This window comes from Schistocerca nitens, chromosome 6 (genome assembly GCF_023898315.1).
Source record: "Schistocerca nitens isolate TAMUIC-IGC-003100 chromosome 6, iqSchNite1.1, whole genome shotgun sequence".
Lineage (NCBI taxonomy): Eukaryota > Metazoa > Arthropoda > Insecta > Orthoptera > Acrididae > Schistocerca > Schistocerca nitens.
Genome location: NC_064619.1, coordinates 366,801,477 through 366,816,253, shown reverse-complemented (window position 1 = coordinate 366,816,253; position 14,777 = coordinate 366,801,477). Strand labels below are relative to the sequence as shown.

General features: G+C 37.8%; 1 protein-coding gene and 1 non-coding gene across 2 annotated transcripts in view; both read left to right on the top strand.

Moving 5' to 3' along the window:
* Window positions 1-14,777, top strand: part of LOC126263364 (dynein axonemal heavy chain 10) — a 1,742,213-nt gene that overhangs the window by 999,401 nt on the left and 728,035 nt on the right. Inside the window, exon 36 of the mRNA XM_049960456.1 lies at window positions 5,600-5,788. Within this exon, the coding sequence (XP_049816413.1) occupies window positions 5,600-5,788 (189 nt within the window). The remainder of the gene's footprint in view (window positions 1-5,599; window positions 5,789-14,777) is intronic.
* On the top strand, window positions 2,413-2,487 carry Trnas-uga (transfer RNA serine (anticodon UGA)). The gene has a single exon. It is a non-coding gene; the product is annotated as a tRNA-Ser (tRNA).

Sequence of the window (14,777 nt, the reverse complement as noted above, 5' to 3'; positions counted from 1 at the left end):
GTATGGGAGGGAACATTTGACATGGGAAGGATGGCAACTGTCAAAATGTAAGTACTGTTGTTCATTAATAGTTTTAATGTGAGCAGAAGTGTGTAGTTGATCTTCAGTGAGGATAAGATCAATATCAAGGAAAGTGGCATCAGATTCGTAATAAGACCAAGTGAAATTGAATTGGGAGAATGTATTGAGAGATTCCAAGAATTTTAACAGGTCAGTATCAGCAGGGATCAACATAGTAAAGACATCATCAATCTATTTAAACCAGACCAAGGGCTGAAGGCTCATGGATCCTACAAAAACCCACTTCAAGCGACCCAAGAAAAGGTTGTTGTTGGAAGGAGCAATCCATGTTCCCATGGCTGGGCGCCTGATATGTTTGTATGTCTGGTCCTCAAAGGAAAAGTAGTTGTTGGAAAGCATAAAGTTTATTAAGGTGAGCACGAAGGATGTCATTAGTTTGGAAACAGCTGGGCACTGGCTGAAGAAATGTTCAACAGCATATAGATCATATACAGGGGGGTTGTTAGTATAGAGTGAGGTGGCATCAATGATGACAAGCAAGATATGTGGTGGGAGTGAGATGGGCACAGATTGCTGATGATCTAGGTAATGGTTGGTTTCTTTAATATGGGACGGAAGTCTTTGTGCCAAGGGTTGCAAGTTTTGATCAACGAAGATAGATATAAGTTCAGTGAGTGCTTTAAAGCCATGTTTATACAGATTCAAATCAGGTGTGTGGTGGGAATGGGAGGGACAGAGATTTCAGACAATCTAGGAAATGGTTGGTATCTTTAATAGAGGATGGAAGTCTTTGTACTATGTGTTGCGGGTGTTAATCAACTAACATAGACATACATTTGGTGGTTGCTTTGAATAATTCTTCATAGTAGGTGTGTGGTGGGGGTGGGAGGAGCACAGTTTTCAGATGATCTAGGAAATGGTTGGTGTCTTTAAAACAGGAGGGAAGTCTTTGTACTATGGCTTGCAGCTGTTGAACAACTGAGGCAGATATATGCTCAGTGGGTGCTTTGAAGCTGTAAAAGCTGCTTTGAAGGTGTATAAAGCTGGGGTTAAAGCAGATTTTTTCATCCTTTAAATTACATTATAAATGATCAAAAGATAAATATAAAAATGCAGCAATTGAAGCAGGCTAAAGAGAATACATATGTCTAAAAATAAGACTTACAAAATGTGCAAAGTGGCTTAGCAGAAGTGGCTAGATGATAAATGTGAGTCTATAGAAGCTTGTGTAACTAGGGCAAAGATAGATACATGCTTTAAGAAAATTAGAGAGATCATTGGAGAAAAAAGAAGCAGCAGTTGCATGAATATCAAGAGCTCAGTGGAAAACTAGTGCTAAACAAAGAAAGAAAACCAAAATTTGTGAGGAATACATAGAGTGGTTATACAAGGGAAATGAATGTAGTGTCATGCAAAGAGAAGTGGAAGTGATGAAAATGAAATGGAAAACATAGTATTGTGAGAAGAATTTAACAGTGCACTGAAAGACATAACTTGAAGCAAGGTCCATGGAGTAGGTGACAATTCCTCAGAATACTGATGTCCTTTGGAACTATTGATATCCTTGAGAGAGCCACCTATGAGAACATTTTGCATGCAAGATGTATGAGACCATGGGAAGATACTAAGACTTCAAGAAGTATGTAATGATTCCAATTCCAAAGAACATGGGTGCTGGCAGGTGTGAATGTTACTGAACTATCAGTCAAACAACTCATGGTTGCAAAATACAGACACAAATTATATAAAGAAAAACGTAAAAACTGGTTGAAGGTGACTTCTAGGAATATGTGTTTGGGTTGTGTAGAAATGAAGGAACACATGAGTTTTTCTTAGAAGATAGTTAAAGAAAAGCAAATCTACATTTATAGATTTGTAGACTTAGATAAACCTTTTGGCAATGTTGACTGGAATCACTCTCTGAAATCCTGAAGGTTGCAGAGTGTAGAGGTAAAATGGCATTTGGGGGGGGGGGGGGGGGGGCGAGTAAAAAGTTATACAATTTGTACAGAAACCTGGCAGCATGAGAGTTGAATGGCATGAGGGAAGCAGTGGTTGAGAAGGGGGTAAGACAGACTTGTAGCCTGTCCTGATGTTATTCAATCTGCAGATTGAGAAAGTAGCACAGGAAACCAAAGAAAATTTTGGAGATGGAATTAAACTCTGTCAGAGACAGCAAAGGACTTGGAAGAGCAGTTAAACAGAATTGATAGTAACCTGAAAGGAGAAAATAAGATAAACATCAACAAAAGCAAAACAATGCTGGGTAGTGAAATTTTCATGAATTAAATCAAGCAGTAGTCATGATTCGCAGGAGAGCTTCTGTAAAGTTTGGAAGGTAGGAGACGAGGTACTGGCAGAAGTAAAGCTGTGAGTACCGGGCGTGAGTCGTGCTTCGGTAGCTCAGTTGGTAGAGCAATTGCCCGTGAAAGGCAAAGGTCCCGAGTTCGAGTCTCGGTCGGGCACACAGTTTGAATCTGCCAGGAAGTTTCAGTAGTCATGAAATTAGATTAGGAAAAGAGACACTAAAAGTAGTGGATGAATTTTGCTATTTGGACAGTGAAATAACAAATAATGCAAATGCAAATCACATACACAACTGCAGTCACATGCAATGTGTGTGTGTGTGTGTGTGTGTGTGTGTGTGTGTGTGTGAGAGAGAGAGAGAGAGAGAGAGAGAGAGAGAGAGAGAGAGAGAGAGATAGACGAAGGCCTTAATGGCTGAAAGCTTTAATTGTGAGGGTCTTTTTGTTGTGCCTATCTGCGACTCAGCATCTCCACTATATGGTGGGTAGCAACTTTCTTTCTCATAATATTGTCTGTAGTTTAGCTTCATATAGAAGTAAAACATTGATGTAAACTGTTCAGACAAGAAGAGAATAGAAATCTTTGGAATGTGGTGCTACAGAGAATGCTGAAAATTAGTTGGAAAAATCATTTAGCTAATGAAGTACTGAATAGAACTGGGTAGAAAAGAAATTTGTGGCTAACTTGAGTAAAAGAAGGGATTGTTTGATAGGACACATTTTGAGACATCAAGGAACCATTAAGTTAGTATCAGAGGGACATATGGGCATTATAAACTGTAGAGGGACACTGAGATGTGAATTCATTAAGCAGTTTCAAATGGATGTAGGTTGCAGTAATTCTGGAGTTGCATTTCTCGTTGTAAATGTTTTTAGTTAAACCATATGCTCTTTCCATTTTACTGACTCTTAACATCTGTTTCAGAACTACATAAATTTATGAATTCATTCTATTTGACATATAGTGTTTCTATGTGTTTTAGTGCATTTTCCATTAATTAATGGCTTTTTTTTAACTTTTTTTTTCATCTGAAATTCTGAAACCTTGTCTATTGATTATTCATTCCTAATGATTTATTTGCGTAACTGCTTAATTCCCATTTTATGAATGTATTGTAACATCATCTGCAAAAGCTATGCAGTTACCCCCACTTAAAATTCAGTTTCCTTTTTAGAATGACTGATTCACATTTGAGTTTGAAAATCAAAATTATATCAGTAATTCAAGGAAAGGAGCTGAGTGAAATTGAGACTGATTCTCCACAGTAAAAAACTAACACTCTATACCACATTGGAAAACAATAATGTTTATAGTATGTGAACGTCTGACTGTAAACAATAAGTTGGACAGAACATAGATATTTGAAAGATGGATTATTAAGAAAGTAATGTATTGCATCAGTGGATTTTCAAAATTATTATGCTCCTGGCATCATGTCAAGTAGTCAGCATCATTTCTTGTAAATTAAAATCTGAGCTGTGCATTAAACATTTCAGAACCTGAGAAATTAAATATTTGTGTACTTGGAAAAGCTTGTTTATTACATGAAAAGTTTCGTGCCTGAAATCTGATGGTAAATGCATAAGATACTTTATGTAAGTGGGACCTGTAAAACATTTTACTTTTTCCTATGAACTGATTTGCCTATTAAGAGTTCATCTTTCATCATCCCTTACATTTGAAGTGCTGTTTGACTGCCCCAGTAACAGTGCGCCAACAAGTTATACTGGATTAATTCTCAAATGTGGAAAAAATCTACAATATCAGAATTAATTTTATCATTATGAGGGCTGGAATTTTTCTAAGTTATTACAAAAATGTTTTAAGGAGGAATTAGATGATTTTTCAGTAAAGCCATTGAGGAATTTACATATTGAGTTTTGTAAACACCTTCATGAAGATAGACCTTAAGATACAAAACAATTTTAAGAGTACCTCAGTACAGAGAAACAATTCATATAAACTGCTTCTTTCTACAGAATTGACAAAACAGAACTAGTTTTAATCAAGGATGTGTCTCTCATTCACTTCAGACACACACAAATAGATATTCACATCCAGTGAGACAGTATTTTGAAAGCAACTTTGTTGATCCATTTAAGCTATTCCCCTCTTGCTTGTATAGGCCTATGTGCAGTTAACCTTTGTGAATGTATATACATTTCCATACAAATATGCATATCTTTTAAGGTATGGAATTTTTATATAAAAAAGTTTCTGTTAACAGTGATTCTTAGTTTCATCCTCCATGTACACTAGTTTACTTTTTGAATATATATTTCTAATTTATGTTTATATTACTGTGAATCATAGATTTCCAACCTTATTCTTGCAGGCCATATTTTAAGGCTTTAATAGAAACATAGCTTCAATACTAAACAAAGAAACACATTACATAAATTTTAATCTCTTTTGTTGTGGTGAAGCACTTCACAATGCAGCAATTACATAGTTATTATTACCCATAAGTATCACTACAAAATGAATATCATGGGAAATAAGCATAAGATGTGCAGTTCAGTACCTCTGCATGTTGTTTTATTATGAATTGTACATGTTATTATCATATCTTGGGTTCACTAGTAGTGAATTATTACATTCTTCTGAATTTTTCCAGATGATTTTTACTTGAAACTTCTTAGCAGATTAAAACTTTGTGTTTGACTGAGACTTGAACTCTAGAAGTTTCCCTTTCATGAGCAGATATTAGTGGAAGTAAAATTGTGAGCTGTGAGGACTAGTTGTGAGCTATGCTTATGTAACTCAGACAGTAGAGCACAGTCCTGCAAAAGGCAAAATCCCAAGTTTGAGTCTTGATCTGGCACCCAGTTTTAATCTGCCAGGAAGTTTCACATCAATGCACACTGTGCAGCAGAGTGAAAATTTCTTTCTAGATTTTTATTAACTTATATACATAACCGCAAACCAACACTCTGAGAACTTTAGGACAATCTCCAAACACATAAAGATCTGATGCCTCTGAAGCAGTGTTTACAGCATGTAAATCCAAAGCACTTATTTTTTAAATCGTTCCCTCACAAATATCTGGATACCTCATAATAGTTTTCTAACCAATATATATTCAGTTTTTTTGTGGATTATATTTTTCTGTAACTGTTAAATATATTTGTGTGCCTATTTTCTTCTAAATTAATGCAATCATTTCAAGTTTTGACCTCTTTCAGTATTGCTCATTATTTAAGTGCAATGGCTATATTTAGGTGAACTGTGACATCAGACACACAGTGATGATAGTCTCATTGTTCCACAGTTTGAAGGAAAAGAAATATCTCTGGATAACAAAGTTGGTGTATTCATTACAATGAATCCTGGGTATGCAGGTCGCACTGAATTACCTGAATCAGTAAAGGCTTTATTCCGTCCTGTGGTATGCATTGTTCCTGATTTGGAGCTGATCTGCCTAATTATGCTATTCTCTGAAGGATTTCTGAGGGCAAAGGTATGTTAAGACCAGTAAAAAGCTGGTAATTATTTTCTTAAAAAAGAAACCTATTACAAATCAAATGAAGAAGGTAAAGGTGCAAACTGATATGTGACAATATGTAGGTGACAAATTAACTGTACATTTGCTGGTCTCTCCTTAATTGTAGACAAAGTGTTGTGTTATACTTATGTTTTGCACCTATTCCTATTTCTCCAGTTTTTCCTTTTGGCAAAATTTCTGGTGCAGTATAACTGATAACCATATATTATTTAAAATAATTTCTTAAAAGTGTGGCTCAGCTATTTTACTATACAAAATTTGACTATGCCAGTTTTAGAAAACTGTGGAGTGAGTGAGAAAGACATTAACTTGATTATGTGGAAGGCATCCTCTACATTATTTTTGTGTAACACCAATTATTTTTTGAGCAGGCATTATGCATGAGAAGGATGTAATTATGACATTTGTTCATTAATGAGCATAAAGTGTATGAGACACATGCACGCGTGCACGCGCGCGCGCGCGCCCACACACGCACACACACACACACACACACACACACACACACACACACACACACACACGTACACGTACACGTACCTATGCACCTGCATTGTGCATGTCAGGTGGGATGGGCTGAGGGAGAATGAGGCAGAAACAGGAGGAGGGTTTGTTGGAGATAAGAAGCTAGTGGCTTGGAGGAGGGTGATATGTGTGCAGGCTAGAAAGTGGGAGAGAGGGGCAGCAGGTTGTGAGGGGTCCCATCTTGCTTAGAATTTCTTGAAGTTTGACTCTGGCATGAGTCAGAGAGATCTCTGCAAATACCAAAAAATATTGATAGAACAAACCTCTGCCTACAAAGTGAGACATGAAACTCCAAATATCTCATTAATTGTATAACACTGGACATTATAATCTGGTAGCTACTACTCTACCATCTGGTGAGCAAGATGTATGAGACAGGCGAAATACCCTCAGACTTCAAGAGGAATATAATAATTCCAATCCCAAAGAAAGCAGGTGTTGACAGATGTGAAAATTACCGAACTATCAGTTTAATAAGTCATGGCTGCAAAATACTAACGCGAATTCTTTACAGACGAATGGAAAAACTGGTAGAAGCGGACCTCGGGGAAGATCAGTTTGGATTCCGTAGAAATGTTGGAACACGTGAGGCAATACTAACCTTACGACTTATCTTAGAAGAAAGATTAAGAAAAGGCAAACCTATGTTTCTAGCATTTGTAGACTTAGAGAAAGCTTTTGACAATGTTAACTGGAATACTCTCTTTCAAATTCTGAAGGTGGCAGGGGTAAAATACAGGGAGCGAAAGGCTATTTACAATTTGTACAGAAACCAGGTGGCAGTTATAAGAGTCGAGGGGCATGAAAGGGAAGCAGTGGTTGGGAAAGGAGTGAGACAGGGTTGTAGCCTCTCCCCGATGTTATTCAATCTGTATATTGAGCAAGTAGTAAAGGAAACAAAAGAAAAATTTGGAGTAGGTATTAAAATTCATGGAGAAGAAGTAAAAACTTTGAGGTTCGCCGATGACATTGTAATTCTGTCAGAGACAGCAAAGGTCTTGGAAGAGCAGTTGAACGGAATGGACTGTGTCTTGAAAGGAGGATATAAGATGAACATCAACAAAAGCAAAACGAGGATAATGGAATGTAGTCAAATTAAATTGGGTGATGCTGAGGGAATTAAATTAGGAAATGGGACACTTAAAGTAGTAAAGGAGTTTTGCTATTTAGGGAGTAAAATAACTGATGATGGTCGAAGTAGAGAGGATATAAAATGTAGACTGGCAATGGCAAGGAAATCGTTTCTGAAGAAGAGAAATTTGTTAACGTCGAGTATAGATTTCAGTGTCAGGAAGTTGTTTCTGAAAGTATTTGTATGGAGTGTAGCCATGTATGGAAGTGAAACATGGACGATAACCAGTTTGGACAAGAAGAGAATAGAAGCTTTTGAAATGTGGTGCTACAGAAGAATGCTGAAGATAAGGTGGGTAGATCACGTAACTAATGAGGAGGTATTGAATAGGTTTGGGGAGAAGTTTGTGGCACAACTTGACTAGAAGAAGGGATCGGTTGGTAGGACATGTTTTGAGGCATCAAGGGATCACAAATTTAGCATTGGAGGGCAGCGTGGAGGGTAAAAATCGTAGAGGGAGACCAAGAGATGAATACACTAAGCAGATTCAGAAGGATGTAGGTTGCAGTAGGTACTGGGAGATGAAGAAGCTTGCACAGGATAGAGTAGCATGGAGAGCTGCATCAAACCAGTCTCAGGACTGAAGACCACAACAACAACAACAACAGCTTTGTACAGACTCTCTATATAGAATATCATGTATCTTTTGATGTATATCAAAGATGTGTTGGTCACTATTGGGAGGCCCAATCTATGGTCATCACAACTTCTTGTATGTCAGTAAATTTTATTAAATGATGGACAGAATTGCTATGGATCTCCATAGTCTCCAGTATCAGCAAACTTTTTTATAGAATATTTTGAGGAATGTACATTAAATTTGGCTCCTGTTTGTCCATTGTCATTTTATCATTATGCTGAAAACATGTTTATGGTCTGGCCACAAGGCACAGAAGCTCTTGAACATTTCCATGAACATATGAACAGTATGCACCCAAACATTCCGTTTAATGTTGAAACAGTGAAAGAGGGAAGGCTGCCAGTTTTAGATGTTTTGGTACAATGAAAGTCAGATGGATGTCTTGTTCACTCAGTGTACCACAAGCTGATGCACACCGATTTATATCTTAGCACCCAGAATTTTCACCACCCAGTCCAGAAGAGAGCAACTTTAAATACACTGATACACATAGCAAAAACTTTTTCTGATGAGGACCACTTGCATTCCAAAATTAATCATCTAAATTATGTGTTCCAAAAGTACGACTATGGGTCACATGATATGAAATCAGCTTTCTTCAGGAAAAGGAAATGTGAAAATGTTGAACAATTGTATAGTGAATGTCTGATTGCATTACTTCCTTTCTGTTGTGCTACATCCAGCAAAACAGGCAAAATCCTGGGAAAATGAGGTGTAATATCTATTTTTCATCCATCACAGAAGATAAAGCAGATGCTACACACTGTTAAGGACAGTCTCAACCTCAGGATCTCTGAGATTTCCACCATCCTTTGTGAGTGGAGAAGGAATTACATCAGTCATTCCATCCACACCGTTTCCAACCACTATGCAGAACATCAAAGAGATATTAAAAATCAAGAACTGGAGAAATCTGCAACCTCACAATCAAACATAAAAAATGTGCAATGAAACAAAAGTTTTGCCCCAGGCTCCTACATACTGGGACTAAGTAATTAAGAAGGCTCTAGAAATAAGAGTGAGTGAGAACATCTTTAGATGTAACAGCAGAGGTAATCTTAGCACTGTGAAATTTAAAATTTTCCCAGTGAAGTAAATATTTCAGTAGATATCAGGATTGCAGCTGCTTGTCATAAACTTCACTCCACAATATTTTGACTGGACTCCTGCCAGTCACCTTCAGGTGAGCTATCAAAGACTGATGAAGACATTCTCTGCTCCACTTTATATAGTGTGCTGACAGTATTGCCACACATGCATCAGAGTCACAGTGACAAAAGGACCACACTGTCCAGCAGCAGTGCTCTCACTGGTGGAACTGCAAAGATCAGCTCTCTTCAGCACTGATGCTCACTGCAGTCATCAGAGTATTCTGGCATCTTCATCTGGAGAAATCTCTGAGATGACTGGATTCAAGGCTTGATCCATCTGGGAGCTGCTGTCATGGTTTATTAGATTTTCTCCGATGCATATTTCAATGGATTCTTTTATAATGGAGTCCCAAAAAGATTTTGCTATGGCCAAAATTAATGTTTTGCCATATTCCATTGAATGTATGTTGGAGATACAGTGTTCCACAATTCCAGACTTGCTGGGTCACAGAAGGTGAGTGCAACATTTACGTTCTATGCTATTTTCATTCACTGTGTGTGTGTGTGTGTGTGTGTTGTTTGTCATATACAGGCCATACCACAGTGGCATGGTATTTTGTAAATTCCTGCCTTCTGCAGTAACAAATTATCCATCTCTCATCCAAGCATGTCTGAAATCTTAGATGGTATTGGAAAATCACTTTCACCTCAAAATTATTAAGGATTCTTGCTACTTTGAAGGCAATATTTCCAACAAAGAGAAGGAAACCTAGAGACTTTGCTGGTGTGTTCTCCTCTTTATCCATTTCCCTGTTCTTGGTTGTAGCTGAGAATGCCCTATTAATTTGCCAGGTTGAGTATCTATTGGCTCTGAACACAGTCCTTAAATGTGCAAGCTCTTTATGCAAACTATCTGCATCTGACACTGTATGGGTCCTGTGTACAAAGGTTTTAAGCGTGCTCATAGTTTGGGATGTGTGACGGCAACTTGAAGAGTGCAAGTACAAATTGGTGTGATAAACAGAATGTCACAGAGAGGCAGCATTCTTCTGTCTAATGAAAACATCCAGGAATGGGAGACAACCCTCTTTCTCTAATTCCATAGTAAATTGAATGTTCTCATGAATGGAGTTAAGATGATGTAAAAACTCTATTAACGTATTTTCTCCAAATACAAACTATGAGTTAACAAGATAGTTGAGCTACCTTTACCAGCCTACATCACCACTGTATCTATATCCTCTCGGAGATTTTGTAGTGCAGCCCTTTCTTCAGAAGTTATATTACTGTGTTGAGGAGGTACTCTCAAAAGTGCACGGTAAGTGTCCTTTCTTATTTATTCAGCAGCATCCACAAGAAGACTTCATACAGCTTCGTCAACACTACTCATGAAACTTACTAGAGATAGTGCACATGGTGTAGGTGCAAAATTGAGCCCTTTACCCAATACAGACAGCATCACATCATCCAAGTTCTTTTCTGTGAAATTAACAATGGGACATCATGCCATTTTTCCCTGTAGTACTGGCTGTTGTGCACAAAACAATCAAATTTTTTCATCTGCTGAGAACTCGCAACCTTGGCTGAAGTCACACCATCAACCCTATCTTCATATGTAGGTGGACTAGTTTTTTCTGAAATGGCATAGAATTTCACATTAAACACATTTACAGTAAGGAGATGGCCTTGCATGTACGCAGTTTTGATAAGGTATGTGGTAAGAAAGTTCATTAAGTTTTTTAGTGGGATATTGGGACAATGACATAATACCAGATTTTGCCAGAGTGACACATTTCATTAAAACTGCCACCACATGGAAGATATTAGAGAAGGCCAGTCATGCTATTGTTAAGGAGAGATTTGTCATATAAGGAAAAGGTTGGATCCCATTTCAGAACTGTTTGACCAACTACTGGAGATTGCAGCACTTGTTTCTCCTGTATCATAGGAGTGGTTGATGGTGTGGCTTCAGCCAAAATTGATTTGATATATAAGGATGCTGAAACTTTCTGGCACATTAAAACTGTGTGCCAGAGTGAGACTCGGACTCGGGACCTTTGCCTTTCACAGGCAAGCTCTACCAACTGAGCTACCCAAGCATGACTCACGACCCATACTCACAGCTCTACTTCCACCAGTACCATGTCTCCTAACTTCCAAACTTCACAGAACCTCTCCTGCTAACCTTGCAAGACTAGCACTTCCAGAAGAAATGGTATTGTGTAGACATGGCTTAGCCACAGCCTGCTTGATGTTTCCAGAGTGAAATTTTCACTCTGCAGCATACTGTGCACTGATATCAAACTTCCTGGCAGATTAAAACTGTGTGCCAGACTGAGACTCAAACTCAGGACCTTTGCCTTTCACGGGTAAGTTCTCTTACGAACTGAGCTACCCAATAATGACTCACAATGCATCCTCACAGCTCTACTTCCGCCAGTACTATCATGTTGTGGTAGCTCAGTTGGTAGAGCACTTGCCTGTGAAAGGCAATGGTCCCAAGTTTGACTCTCAGTCCGGCACACAATTTTAATCTGCCAGGAAGTTTGACATCATTGCACACTTCACTGTAGAGTGAAAGTTTCATTCTATAAAGATGCTAACCCTTGGCAGATGTCAAAATTTGATCATTTGGTGCACAACAGCCATTGCCACAGGGAATAAATGATGTTCCATTGTTAACTTCACAGAGAAGAATATGGATGATGCAACACTGTCTGTATTGGGTACAGTACTCAATTTTGCACTCCACCATGTGATAAGTTTTGCGAGTGATGCTGAAGGAGCTGTTTGATACCTTTCTATGGATGATGCTGAAGAAATGAGAAGGGAAACTTGCCTTGCACTTTCGAAAGCACCTTCCCAATGCAATAACATAACCTTTGAAGAAAGGGCTACACCATGATGCCTCCAAGAGGATCCATACATAGTGATGCAGAAGGCTGTTAAACGTAATTCAACTGTCTTGTTATCTCATATTTTTGTATTTGGAGAAGATGTATGGCATAGTTAGTGACACTTTGTATAGGAAGATTGATCACGATCTTACAGCTCGTTTGCAACAGAAGATGTGTACACTCCTGAACCCTTCCTCAGTACCTCCGGAGAACATCAAGCAGTTAAAACCACAACATACCACCAAGACTGTATGGTCTTCCTAAACTGCACAAAGATGGTTTTCCTTTACAGCCTGTAGTGAGTAATATTAATGCCTCCACACACAATTTGGCTAAACATCTTGCTTTCCTGCTGAGACCATTGGTTGGCAGATGTCCACATCATATATGGAACTCAACTGATTTTATCAACAGATTGAGATCTCTCCACCTAAGTAGTTAAGATATTTTAGTGATTTTTGATGTAGTATCTCTTTTTACTAAGGTGCTTGTAGCTGAGACCTCCGCACTAATTGATAAACAGTTTCAGTCGGGCACCACTGCTTTGTTTCAGCATGCTCTTTACTCAACCTGTTTTATGTTCAATGAAGAATATTTTGAACAGAGTGACGGTGTTGCCATGGACAGTCCCTTGACTCCCCTGGTGGCTATTCTTTTTATGGAGGGTTTTGAGGAAAAATAACTGGAATCAGTGGCTTGTAAACCAACTGTTTTTTTAGAGGTATGTGGATGCTACTTTCATTGTGTGGCCCCACAGAGTTTTTACATCATCTTAACTCCATTCATGAGAACATTTGATTTACTGTTGAATTAGAGAAAGAGGGTTGTCTCCCATTTCGGGATGTTTTGGGTATTTTATTTTATATGAGATACATATTCCATAGATCCAGTGTAGTGTGATTACACATGGATGTGGAACGAGTCAAAGCAGATACAAGTTAGATATCATACAGTACAATAGATACTGGTATATTACACATCGTAGATGAATGATTCAAAACAGGTACAATACAATAATTTAACCAAGATAATAAACAATACAATACAAAAATACAATAGTGATAAAAAACAATACAGATAACAATGACAAAGGAAATAATCTGAATTACTACTCAAATTATTTATCTCTGTTGAAGAATTCATCTAAAGAGTAGAAATATTTTTCCAGTAGGACTTCCTTTAGCTTTTTTTTTTTTTTAATAGCATTTTCTTTTCTTTTAGACACTTTATATTACTCGGGAGTGCGTTAAACATTTTTGTACTTGTGTACTTTACCCCTTTTTGTACCAGAGAGAGATTTTCCGTTCACTGTGCATATCACCTTTCCGTCTTGTGTTGTAATGATGGTATGCCTCATTGGTTTCATATTCAGAGGAATTGAGAATAGTGAACGTCATGAGTGAGAGGAGATATTGTGAGGGAGTGGTTAATATACCTAACTGTTTAAAAAGATTTCGACATGAGGTTCTTCGAGGAACACTACATATAATTTGGACTACTTTTTTCTGGCTTATAAAAATTTTTTTTGAAAGTGGTGAATTGCCCAAAAGATTATTCCATAGCACATCACTGAATGAAAGTAGCCAAAATATGCAGACTTTGATACATTGATGTCTCCTATTTTGGAGATTATTTGGATGGCAAATGTTGCCGAGCTAAGCTTTTTTTGTGTTTGCTGTATGTGGAATTCCCAGTTGAGCCGGTTATCTATGTGAACGCCTAGGAACTTTGTGCACTGAACGCTCTGTAACTGTTGGCTCTCGTGTGCAATGTTAATCTCTTCTGGGCTTATGTAATGCATGTAATTTGTTTTACTGAGAGTTATTGTTAGAGAATTTGCCGTGAACCAGTTCAGAGCATTTGCAAGTGCTTGGTTGGCATTTAACTCTATGTCAGTGGAGGGTTTGCTGGCTGTCACTATACTTGTGCATCTGCAAACATTGTGATATTGCTAGCACTATTTGAGGACAGGTGTAGGTCATTAATATATATAATAAATAAGAGGGGACCAAGGACTGACCGTTTTGGAACTCCATAATGTACTGTTCCCCAGTCAGACTCTACCTCTCCTACTTGTAAGTTGTTAACACCTAATATTATTTTTTGTTGTCTGTCTTCTAGATATGATCTGAGCCAGTTACCCATTTGTCCATGGATTCCATATTGGGCTGCTTTTCCTAAAAGTATTCTGTGATCATTGCAGTCGAAAGCCTTAGTCAGGTCACAGAATATGCCAACAGATAACGTTATTTGTAACTGTGTAAATTACTTCGGTTGTAGATATACCTGATCTGAAACCAAATTGTTGTTTACTAATTAGTGCAAATTTTTCAAGGCGACTGACAATCCTGAAGTATATTAATTTTTCAAAGACTTTAGAAAATGCTTTTACAAGAGAGATAGGACGATAGTTGGAAACATCTGTGGAATCACCTTTTTTGTACAGGGGCTTCACAGTAACATACTTCATTCTGTCAGGGAAGATACCTAGATTTAGAGAGGAATTGAATATATGAGCTAGAACTTTAGAGAGTGGATTACAGCTAGCTTTTAGCAGTTTGCTGGAAGAGAGCCTTTCCATGCTGTTTTCTCAGCAACAGTTAAAAAGTGCTCATTAAATATTTTAGCTACAGTATCTTGATTTTGAACTAGCTTACCT